Source organism: Bacillus rossius, chromosome 5 (assembly GCF_032445375.1).
Source record: "Bacillus rossius redtenbacheri isolate Brsri chromosome 5, Brsri_v3, whole genome shotgun sequence".
Taxonomy (NCBI): Eukaryota; Metazoa; Arthropoda; class Insecta; order Phasmatodea; family Bacillidae; genus Bacillus; species Bacillus rossius.
In genome coordinates, this window is record NC_086333.1 from 70,884,455 (window position 1) to 70,897,521 (window position 13,067).

General features: G+C 40.5%; 1 protein-coding gene across 1 annotated transcript in view; it reads left to right on the plus strand.

Moving 5' to 3' along the window:
- Positions 1 to 13,067, plus strand: part of LOC134531985 (adenylyl cyclase 78C) — a 504,301-nt gene that overhangs the window by 405,208 nt on the left and 86,026 nt on the right. Inside the window, exons 9-13 of the mRNA XM_063368091.1 lie at positions 3,248 to 3,397; positions 5,055 to 5,134; positions 6,920 to 7,069; positions 8,685 to 8,821; positions 12,944 to 13,037. Coding sequence (XP_063224161.1) covers positions 3,248 to 3,397; positions 5,055 to 5,134; positions 6,920 to 7,069; positions 8,685 to 8,821; positions 12,944 to 13,037 — 611 coding nt within the window. The remainder of the gene's footprint in view (positions 1 to 3,247; positions 3,398 to 5,054; positions 5,135 to 6,919; positions 7,070 to 8,684; positions 8,822 to 12,943; positions 13,038 to 13,067) is intronic.

Genomic DNA, 13,067 nt, shown 5'->3' on the forward strand with positions numbered 1-13,067 from the left:
TGAATAATAGATTTTTTTAGTTCTTATTTAGTCGTGTGAATTTGATTTCTGGTTCAAAAACGACATATTATTTATAGCACTGCAGTAAAATAAAAGTTTAGTAATTTTGGAAAAAACTATGATTAGGAAAATCAGATAATATTCAGGGTTCGGGGGGGGGGGGGGGGGGGGGGGCATACCGCCATGGCCTCCCCTCTGGATCCGTCAATGGGTGCGTGAAACGTTTCCCATTGGGACCCCCGGCTTGCAAATACTGCAAATAACTTTTTTTCTTTCGTATAATTTTCAAGGACTCAGAAATATTTTCTTGATTTTTGCCTTTTAATCTTGGTCTCACATGAAATGTTCAATTTTTTTTTTTTAAATACTCTCCCCCCCCCCCCCCCTCCACCTTATTTCACTTATTTAAAGGTTCTTTCAAAAATTTTAACCCGATATCTCTTTGGAATGTTTTGTCCTGCCAAAAATATTTCTACGTTTATTCACTTAGTGCAGTATCGTGGTTGTAAAAAAGACGCACAAGTGTTGATATTTACGAAGACTTGCGTGACTTCTTACACCCCTGATGTTACTTGAACTGAATATCTGTTGAAAATATTCGTGGCAGAACAACGAGTGTGAAGGAGTTACCGAGTTAAAATTTTAGAAAGAGCCCTTAAATAAAACCAAAATAAAAAAAAATAACATTATACTTAAATAGAAACATGGTTTATATGACCGAGTCATAAGAGCCCTCCCTACCTGGACACAATACAATGCACATAGAGCTTCAGAAGAAGGGAAAAAAATGCTCAAGACATCCGAGTGGTGTCGGTATACGAAGAGTACATAAGAATATGTTCAGGTTGGCATGGTAGTACTGTTTCCGTATATTTCTTGTTTAATATATATGTATATATACATATATATAGTGTGTGAAAACTGGTGTTATCGTAATAATAATAGCTATGAAACTTCCGATGAAGATAACTCGAAAGCACTCGAGAGACTTGTAGTTCACCAATGTCTTCTTTTCTCCGCCATGTAATGTCATGGTTACCACTCGAACATCATAGTTGCCCTGAGCCCGACGAGAAGACTGCGCGCCAGTTCACAGCCTTGCGCTTAGAGGCGACACCGCACTAGAAGCACCAGCGAGCGTCGCACTTACCACCCCGCCTCAGCGTCACAAATACACCCCCCCCCCCCCCCCACCCCCACCCATAAACTATGCTCGTACATAGGACCCATGAATTTTTTTTTTTGCGCAAAATATTCCGTGACAGTGTTAAAACGTTTTAATCCGTGTTTTCTTGATCTAGTCGCGCTTTTTTCCCCCCGCTACGTGTCTACTGTGTGATCACACGAAATCACAGCAATTTTTGTGTGGAAGCAGTAAAAGCATCATGAACGGCCCGTCCAAGTAAGGCAATGGCTTCTCCATTGCAGACGGCCGCCAATCACGAGGAAGAAACAGCTGGAGTGGGCATACCTTACCTCAGTATAATAAGCGTTGGTTTTTTTTGACGTGAAAACGTCTAATAAAACGATAAACGCCGGCTGCACGCACGAAAAAGTGTCCTGTTGCGCACATTGTCCCGTTACGATGTGTCCCGTTACGCTCATTGTACGCTTGCGCCGCATCTATCTCTCTTCCACTCGATTGGAACAACCATCGATTTGACTTTTTCGAGCCACATTAAACTTGAAACACTCCCATTCGTTTCCTACTTTTCCTATCATCGTCCTATCCTTAACAGAATAACACAGATTGGAAGAAGTTAAATAGCAAACATGTATAAAAGTTATAGTTAAAATAACCTGTTCGTTAAAGTAATAAAAATATTTGAATTAATGAGTGCAAATAAAATTAAATTGATCAAATAAATTGTAGATTTCATTTCACTCCTTCTTTGTATCCATACAATAGTGATAATTCAATAAAAATGATTCAATTTTATTCATAAAAATATTCAATTATTTCATCAATGTTTTGTTATGACGGTGTCACGTTAAACTATCGTCCGTAAACCGACTTTACAGACAACCAATTTTTTTTCTCGCGACGCTTTGCAATGAATAAGTTGCCATTGTTTTGAAAGACGCTATGGCAGCAAAAATAAAATTGGTTTTGCGATAAACACCACTTTCTCGGAACTTCGACTGTTTTCGCTACCTTCTGAAATATAATTTGGCGCGTCCACGCCGCAGCCGCAAGAGTCGGACAAACCCCAGGAGTTCTGCTGCTAACGATATGCCAACAACAGCCCTCGGCTCCCTTTGTAGCCTTCCGCACCCGGTCGGTTGACGTCTTGCAAACATTTGCACCCTGGACGCGCGACGCAGGCCTTCAAATAATTGGAAGTGCGGGATCGAGTGCGGATACCTTGCTACTCGTTCGTACCTCAATAATATAGGCTGTCACACACAAACAACGTAAGCTTACGGCAAGCATGTCATTGGATTTTATTAGGCTAACGGTAATTTTCAATATATAAAAATTAAAATTATATAGATTCTTTAACTGATGATGAATTCTCTCTAATATTTAAGTTGAGTTTTCTTTTCTCTGGTAGTATATTGACATGTAGGCTATATTTTTTTATATCATTGTAAATGTTATATATTTTTGAATAAATAAAATACTTTATTGCCTTAAAACTATTTTCTCTTTTAAAATAAATAGGGTTTGAAAATAAAAATGTTATATTTGTAAATTTCGTAATCGTAATAGCATTTTTTTAATTATATGGATAACTAGCTGCAGTACCCGGCTTTGCCCGGGCTGAACACCGGGTGATATATTGTCCATGAGTTACAGCAAAATGGATAGCGATATGTCCAGTGTGGTGGACATTAAGAAATGACACACAATTTCTGTTTCTGTATCTGTGACCCATGATTTTCTGTTTACCCATGGCGATCGGTTGAAAGGTTTGGAAGTTGATGCGCTGCAGCGCCATGTAGCGGCGAGTTACAAAAAGAAAATGGATAGCATAAAAACCTTCTCCATGATAAAACACTTTGATGTGCCAACTTTCATGGCGATCGGTCAAACTGTGTAAGAGTTTATCGAAGTCATACATACCAACATCCAACTATATATATTCTTGTATTTCGAAATTTTGGGGCTTTCACTTTTGAGGAAGCGGGGATTAAAGCAAGTTAATCATGCCGGCGTGTTTAGCCTCGGACTCCATGTTCGACCCGACGCGACGAGAGGGAAGGTTGCTGGCGGCGGTAAAGGTTGGCGCTCGTGTGTGCGCAGTGTTGCCGGACTTCGTGGCGAAGGAGATGATCAGGGACATCGCGCGCGAGGAGGAGAAGGGCGCCTTCATGCCCAACCAGTTCCACAAGATCTACATCCACCGCTACGAGGACGTCAGCATCCTGTTCGCCGACATCAAGGGCTTCACCGGTGAGCCCTATCGGCCACTTAGGGTTCCGGGTTCGAGTCCCGAGGAAGGCTCGGGCAGCAGAGATTAGAGAAAGTTAAAGATGGAGCATAAACACAGTTTGTAGGTATCTCTGCTGAAGCCAAGTGACGTAAGGGGGAAGCAGGTCGCCGCCATATTGCGCAATGAAGAAAATCGCATTTTCTCATGAGTGATGTATGTATGGTGGTGGCAAAGTGCATGAATATTAAACAAATAAAGACTGTTGACTCGAGAATAAATGATTGTGTACAAGAGTATGTAGTAAACTACATTTCTATGTACTATGTAAACAAATGGCCGCCATCTTCTTACGTGAACAAACTGGCCACAATGCTCAGAGCTTATGCTCCATCTGTAACTTTCTCTGATCTCTGTTGGGCAGGGGCGGACCCGGGGCTGGGTAACCCAGGCAACCACAACGGCCTTTTCATCTCTACTTTCCTTGTTTTTTTTTTTTGTCTAATTTTATTTAAAATAAATGGGTGCGTGTACTTGTGTACGCGCGTTAGAAGTTGTACTTACTTGGCGCGTAGTATAAAACTAAGTTTAAATCTGCATGCAAATAATTAATAGAAATAACGTGTCCTTATGTGTAAAAAACCAGTGGAAAAAAATTGATTACCAAATAAGACAACGTTTCTGGTGTATATTTGGAAAGTTTATGCTAAGGGTTTTTTTTAAAATGTTTTTTTCCCAGTCAAAATTTCCTTTACTTCAAGTTAATCATGTTAATTATGGTTGTATAGTATAGAAAGATGTGTTCGCGAAAGAGCGTTGTATGGCTGGAACGTGCATTTTAACATGTATGAATCCTAGGTATTTCCTGTATGTGAATAAATATTCTGAATCTGAATCTGAATCTACTGTAGCTGCCATCCAGTTTGTTTTTTTTTTTTTCCCTGTGTCGTGAATGCGGCGCTTAAAATTTTGTGTTTCCGACGATTATCTCGGCTTGAATAGTAATAAATATACATTTTCTAAAATTATGCTGGGAAGCATAAATAACAATTAATTTTATAGTTGAAGAATATATCGCGAATAATAAATAAATTTATTTTTGATAACGAGGATAGTCTCTGGTCGTTGGCGTAAAGATATTAATCATTTCAAAAAAAAGAAAAATTCTTGTGGTTTTCTGGTAAGCCACTTACCTCAGCTTATTTGAAAGTGAACTATAATATTACTGTACAAAATTTTTTTAATTCGTTTAATTCTTTTCATTTATTAATCAATTTTTTTTTCAGTGTTAAGTAAATCAAAAGACTACCGTGCCATTACATGTTTGGTAAAAAAAAAAATGAAGTTTCATTTATTGTTAAATTTTTCTCCGCATCAGCATAGGTCACGAGCCAAATTGAATTGTAATGGCATTCGTAGAAAAGCAAATCCATTTAGCTGCAATTTGGTTTCTTGGTTATTTTAACGTTAATTTTTATCCAGAAAAATATACCTTTATTACAATGAATTCAGTTGATATTCAGCAGTAATGTTTGGAACCCAAGCCACCAACTCATTAAGAGATTGACGCCTACTCGAAAAAAAAAATACATTTTTTTTTTTTTTTACGCTGCTCATTTTGAACCACTTTGGTTCAGCATACCCTGCAATTAGTCCAACTGTTGGGAATTTTTTTTTCAGCCTTGGCTAGTCAGTGCAGTGCCCAAGAGCTGGTCAGAGTTCTCAACGACTTGTTTGCCCGCTTCGACAAACTGGCGGCGGTAAGTCACTACATGTTACCAGAAGGTATAAACACACACCATTTACACCCTGGGAGAAGCACCATTATCTCACACAGAGTGCAGCTTTATTAAATTCAAGAAAATTAATTCGCTAAATTGACTGGTTATAAACTGCAAAGGCCTACAATACAGTCATGTAGATCTCGTATCGGACGGTTACCACGCATGTCACGTAAGTTTCTTATGATACGATTATTTAAACCTGAACTACGAATTTTAACCAAGCCTATTTTATTGATACAGGTCATAATCCACAAAATTGTAGCCAGCGAAATATCGTTGATATTTTATATATTTATATATATATAATATCGTTGCTATTATTGATATATATATATAGGCTGTGATCCCACATTTTACTCCTTTAGTCTGAGATGCACATGATTTGGTCATACCATTGTTGTAATTTTCTAGACCTTCAAGGCGTTTCAATAACCCCATTATCAAACGATAATATTTTTTATTTATTTTGTAAGGGTTTACAGTCTATCCTATCGCCAAATTATAATTTGAAGCAAGCATCTCTTCTGTAACTTTCTAAAGAGCATCTTCAGTACCTAGTTCCACATTATATATTTACTATACTCTGCCGTCATTCATTTAATTCCCTTGTGCAATCGTGTTTCATTACACATATTTGTAAATTAAAATTTTAAATGCTGGTCAACAGTTTGATTCCAGTTAAATACTGAACAGTCCTTTAAAGAGTATGTATAAATTAGTATTCAGAAACCAGAAACAGAATTTGCATCCAATGAGGATGGAAATCAGCCTTGGAAGTTGATATTAATTTTGAACCAGGACTTCCCGAATGTTTATCGGGAATTTCATTGCATAATTGGATTAACAAACACTCTCGGTTACACTAAACACCCTCTGGTGACCAGACACTCAACTGACCGAACATTCTCGGTGGAAAACGTCACCAGAAGATTCAAGATTTACTTCGGCAACACGAGGGTGTGGCCCGCACAGAAATTCTTCTAGAGGGGTGTCCGAATAAAAGACACAACAAATTATTGCAACATGTAGATATAAATGCACCACTGGGATGCATTGGCGTCACCCAGAGATTAGGGAAATACACAGGTGGAGCACAAGGTCCAGTTCCAGCCGAGGAGGGTGAAGCCAAAAGAGGTAGAGGGATTTCAGTGTACTACATGCACCAATATGACGGCCGACAGGCCGTTTGTTTACAAATGTATCAGCTGTACCTGTATTGGAGGTTAAATTGGAGAAAAATATCACATATATTTAAATTTGTATTACGAAAATTCGTTTTAGACTTTTAATATTAAGGCGTAATATTTTTATCAAATTTTCTTCTCGAACGGCTTAACTGCAGTCGTAAATAAAAGCAGGCTAGAAGAGCTGATACAAATATGAACAAACGTCCACCACATTGGCATGTGAAAATCATCAAAAATTGGGGGGGGGGGGGGGGGTTGAAGGCTTCACGCCTGACGGCTAATGCTCCATATCCTTTCCTAATCTCGGGCGTCACCAAATGACGCACGCGCCATACTCCGAGCGCGGTGATGTCATCGCTCACGCACGTGCTGGTAGGAGGGGTGGGGGTGTAGCGGTACGCCGCATTCCAGAGGACTGACTGGACATGGGGGAAGGGGTGTTTGTTGGTGGGTTTTTCCTTGGGAGCCCCGCTGGGCTGAACCAGTCTTCCCCGAGAGAGCGTGCCGGAGAGGTACAGGAAGGCCGGGAGATCCAGGGTCCGCTGAGGGGGTGTCCCCGCTGACTTGTCGGCAGGAGAACCACTGCCTGCGCATCAAGCTGCTGGGCGACTGCTACTACTGCGTGTCGGGGCTGCCGCGGGCCCGCGCCGACCACGCGCACTGCTGCGTCGAGATGGGGCTGCACATGATCAAGGCCATCCAGTACGTCCGCCACAAGACCCAGGTGCGTGCGACTCCGTGCTCTCCAGCTCCATGGTGCGGCAACATTCCGCAACCCGTACTCCATTCGAGCAGCTCGCCTTCAGAGTTTTGAAGTGAATCTTCTTTTCTGAGGGGGCTACAATTTTCGAGCGTTAACGAAAATTCCGATCGCACCTGTGGAATAGTTGGGTACGTGGCGTGGGAACCGTTGGAGGAGTATACATCAGGGGAGAGTTAGAAATGACGCAGCATGCTCGCATTTTTTTTAATGCAACCTCAGCCAAAGAGAATTATGTTTCCTATACCTAATAATATAATAAGCAAACAGTTTCTTTTATGTCGCGCGTGGACTCCACCCGCACACTTTTTTTTTAGGTGGATATAGACTGTTGACCTTGACCACCAGATCGCTGTGCTGCCTGTGATTTTTAGTTCCTTCAGAGTTTAATGTTACTGTCGGATTCTTTCAGCACAGTGGTTCCTGTTTACTATGTGGTTACGTTTCACAACTCACATTTTCACGGGTACGTTTCCATGATGACTTTTTGAAGAAGACCAACGCTCATCTGTAATTTTTTTTCATTATATATACTTAGCAGCAAATTGAAACTTATTAAATAAACTATTGCACTGTATATTAATTGAAACTATACTGCCGTTTGGCAATCCAGCAGAATTACAAATCCACATGACAATGGTCCCGAATGTTCCCGATCAAAGGCATTTCACTAACATGCGTAACATCGTACCGAGCAATTAATTCAGTAGGAGGGTCCTCTGTGGTCGTGATCGCTAATGTGTGGCTCTCGTGTGGCGAGAGTTGCGGATTTGATCCCGACGTCCCCGCATAACTCCAATGTATGAACTTAGAAAGTCTGTACTCAAGTGGTTCGAAGCCACCTATAATATTGGCGGTCCCGTCGCCTTTAGCATCTGAAATGTAATACCCTATTAAATTTTAAAATGTATATATTGTATTAGGATATCTCTAGTATCTCTACATACAATTCAGCACTTCTGAAAACCAGTCTCTTTTTTACATTAATGCCTACTTCTGCACTTAGCAGTAATATCAACTATTGCTCAGTTGATTGGCGCACCAAGGGGGGGGGGGGGGAGTTAATGAATTTGTAACGACATTTCATGAGAAAGCAGCGAGAGAACAATTTCACGCGTGGAGTTTATTCAAACGCAGAAATAGGTACCAGTGAGGGGTTACATAAAGCCAGGGAGAAGCAGGCCTCTGCAGTTGGTAGAGCATAGTGAATGAATACTAGCTATCTGTAACTCTGCTGAAAGTCTACTTGTAGGCCTATGTGCTTCTGATTCGAAACAGAATTCACATTGCCAAGATTTTACGACCTGGACTTAAATTTATTTATTCATTAAATTTATTATCCAAAGGAGGGGATGTAGGGTCGATTATCCCTCCGAAAAGAGAATCATCCCTTTCAAAAGATAATAAATCTATATTTAAGTCTACTTGTATCTGAGTAAAGTAATACATTTTCTAACTGAAGGACAAATATACTATGTAAACCATCGCAAGAAAGTAATTGTAAGAATCAGTAGAATAGTACAATGTTATTTACAGGAAGATTTGTTTGTAATTTTCCCTGGGTGGTCTCGTACGGCAGGTTGACCTCGACATGCGGATCGGCATCCACTCGGGGTCGGTGCTGTGTGGCGTGCTGGGACTGAGGAAATGGCAGTTCGATGTCTGGTCCTACGACGTCACTCTGGCGAACCACCTCGAGTCAGGAGGCATCCCCGGGTAAAAATCTTTCACGCCAACACTTCACAGTGTCATGAAGGGCTCGGGAACTAAGAGGTTCAAGCGGAGAACTTTGCGAATCTGAGTTTGCCATGCCAAAATATAAGTTGAACGTTTCTGATGTTAAGTATGTATCTGACTGAAAGCTGCAAAATGTTCGACTTTTTTACTTGCATAACTATGTTCCATTGTTCCGGACTCCTCCAAAATTAGTAAAAAAAATTGAATCTTGATGCATTTGGAGATTCCCTTTGTGCTATGCCCCTATGGCCGCAATTTTCAGAAAAAATGTAATGGGGTGATGCATCTGCTACAGCATTGGAAAGAGACTGTCACACCAACTACTTAAAGTTATAATTGTGAACATATGGATCAGCAATGATCCACAGAACTAAAATAATATAATATTGAGCAACTGCAAAATATATCGACATCCTTCCAAAACTTTAACTCCGTCGCTGTTACTACGTCCAGAATAGTTACTGGTGGATGTAAAAATGTTCTGTAACAGTACTCAAATCAGTTTATTCAATTAATACTGCAGATCTAGTAATTATTTACAACATTATATGCCAACAACTGACTTTAAGAATTTAAATTTTGATTCATTAAATTTCAACACTTGGTCATTGCTCACATCAATTTTGTTGTCGACTCGACAGTTCTCATTCATACATAAATAAATGTCCTATTCACACAACCCTCACTACTGACGTGCCAATTGGCGCAAAGATTGGACATTTCTTTACTATAGTAATAATGGTATTTTAAAAGAAACTTGTCCGTCTCATAACCTTAAAAAAAAAAAAAGGGTATTCCTTCACATTTTAAATGTAGCCTTCAAGTTTTACTTCTGTAAATAGTTTCTTAGTAACAAACGTTTCCCAGAATCAGTGCTTGGGCATCTGGGGACACATTAATGGAGCCTTCAGAGACTTCAGAGCAGATGATCTAAGCTGATGTCTAGAAGGTCTAATCTTGAATGTTCGCCTGCGCAAAACAATGGCAGACGCTATAATCTGTCGGAATTATGTGGTTGCCATGTCATCACTCGGTGACGTGAATGCTTTGTCACTGCGTTTATATTCTATTTAAAAATTCTGTTAAATAAATATTTATACTCCCATTCAGTGCACAAACATGTATTATTAATTTGGTATTTCTTTGTTAAGTAACTGCGAGCAGGGGTGAATTAACAAGGGATCTTGGTGTAGGTTAAAAATACACGAAGTGTACTTACAAAGGTTTCTCGAATTTGGTAGATACCATAAATAGGACCTCTGTTCTCTGACCTAGTATCCTTCTGCCACTGTGGTTCTGCAAAAAGCATTGGTAATCAAACATCAAGTGTTGCTTTGAAAGTCACATCTTGGAAGTGGGTACCCCTATAACTGTCGAGAACTGTCAAATTCGAGACAAGTTAAATAACACACACTATAATGACATCCTGCAAGGTATTCAAGACTCAAAGGAATTAAAATTCTTCAATTTGAGTGATCAAAAAACAATGGTTCGGATCTGCAAAAATATTTTATTTAGGGTTGTAGTTGAAAACGTCTGGAAATCACCTCAGCAGGTTGTGCATGAGAAGCTGACTCACATTTCTGTCTGCCTGTGAGAGAGGAAAGTAGTTAATGTTCGGTCCAGCATGAAATGATGAGTAGTAATTTTAATAGCACTTATTTTGATTATGGGATACTTATCGCGATAGTTCTCTTGCAATTTATTTCTCACCCTAAATTTTGGTTCCAGATATTTACTAAGTGTTATTCGCGTCCTTGAAAATGTCACGAAAGTAATTGTACCAAATAACAATTACATGTTTTCTTGCAGTTATCAGATAACAATTAGTGAATATCTGATAACGAAATTAGTGACCAAGCATAAAATGCAAGAGAACTGTTGTGGTAAAGTGATAGGATTAGCACATAAAAAATAGTAATGGCAATAAAATTAAATAACTCAAAAGTCATTGAAAGGCAAGAAGAGTTGAGGTGCATACACACTTATCTTTACACAACCCCGTCGTGTAATAGGGTTTTGTGAATGCGCAACCCACAAACGATATACATAACAAATATGTGACACAGTTTTATGTCAAGTCGAACCTCTCACCACTGCGATAATTTAAGTGTTCCATGTCTTTCTCCAGTCGGGTGTGTAAAGTGTAGTCGTGCAGACGAATTTATAAATTTACATGTTGATTTACAAACCTTTTCCTGTTCAGTAGTCCCCATTTCGTGACTGCCAGCAATGATGTTATCTTTTTCTTTCATGCCTGAAAGTCTAATCTTATTTGTGCAGTCATAGCATCCCACGCATCATTGTGAAGTACTTATTGTATTAAAATGTTGTGGATGCAATGCAATCCACAAAGATTTCTTGTCTTCGTACAGAGCAGTGAACTGCAAAGCAGTCTCCCGTGTCCAGGTCATGATGACTGTGCTGGGCGAATGCAAGAAAAAGCGACTTTCTGCTCGAGTGTACAACCAGACACGTCGTAAACCTGCCCTGTAAGGTCGTTTCCACACTTGTATCAAATCACCGCAAATGTATCGTAAATAACCTGTAAAAAAAGAGTTCAGAATCAAGCACGTGTATTAAAAATGATACAATGATTGGCTCGGACACAATCCTGCCAGGAGTCGGTCTTTCGCTGTCACATCAAATGGAAGACATGTGATGCTGATACAGACAGTGTGGAGGAGATGTTTCCCGATCATTGTTTTGTATCATCGCCACACGAGCTGCAGAGCTTCATAATCATTCCAGTATATCCCCTCTGCACTCTCTGTATGTACGTAGTTCATGCAGATATAGGAACAGTTCTACATTTGAAGATAGCGCTAGAGTTTTGAAATGTCTAAAAGTTCAGTGGTGGATTTAGAGGGGGGCACTGGGTATGTATCGATATATTTTATCCGAGAAATGTAAAATATGCACTGGATAATATGACTTCTGAAGTAAAAAAAAAAGTATTATACTAACTAGGTCCAGACTACAGGTACCGCCCCCCCCTCCCCCCCCCCCCCCCCCCCAGAAGTCAATCCTGGGTCTACCTCTGTAAGAGCTTCTTAACTTTCATTTCAATTTGAACGTACAGCATCTTCGATATCTTCTCGTCTTCCATCTTAATGCATCATGTATGTGAATGTAGCTGGTGGCAGCCAACTGCAGCTGGAGAGGCAATTACACTCAATTGATGATACAAAACTAGTGGGTGGTAAACTGAAGACACACTTAAATGATACATATACATTATACACGTGAAGTTTCCTTGTCGTTGAGCGGTTGTATCATGATCGTATACCGAATTCTGCTACAAATACACTGGTCTGATACAAACGTAGACATGTCTTTACGTTCTGTACCCGCGGAACAACTACAAGTGGCGGGATGCTGCGCCTCTATACATGTGTCATCCATGTTTCACTGGCGTGTTCGTGACAGGGTTACAAACCTCTGTCCAAACGAAGCGTCCAAGACATACGTCGGGTCTACGTTATGCGCGTGGATGCGGCTTTTGAGCTCTACCTGATTTTTTTCCTCTAACCTATCTAAAAACTTAAGTGTATTTGGGAGGGGTCTGGGTTGTATCAGACCAAAGTGTAAACGCCTTATCTTGCTAGGTTACAGTCATGCCGAAAGGGAGCATGCATCGTATTCTAGGAGGAAATTGGCCAGCAATGGTAGCGATTGATTCCATGACTAACTCCACTAACACTAGAATATAATTAGATATTTTGGGCCCTGATAAAACCTCCAAGTACATAAGGGAAAACCCTGGACACATTACTGTGGAATACAAGCAAGCTAGTTGGTTATATGACCAAAGAAGGATGGTCCAGGAAGAAGAGTTGATCGGGACAGAAACGTTATTACCATACAGGGGGCAGGGAACTTGGACATTGCTGTCCGCATTTGGTTTGGGAGGGTACTGGATGTCTGGAAAGGGGGGGGGGCTGCCAGTTAGCCAGCCTTAGAACTAGGAAGAAAGAGATGGAGCCTTAATTAAAGCAAATTCTCCAGCTAAAGCGATCGTGACCATCCAACACTCAACAAAGCTGGCAACAGCATGCCACTAGCTCGACCATTGAGCGCCCTGCCTTACTGTCTGCGCAGGCGCGTGCACATCTCCAAGGCGACTCTGGACTGCCTCAACGACGTGTACGAGGTGGAGCCGGGCCACGGCGACACCAGGGACAGCTACCTCAAGGTCAGTGCCTTCACCCAGGTGGTGGGGATC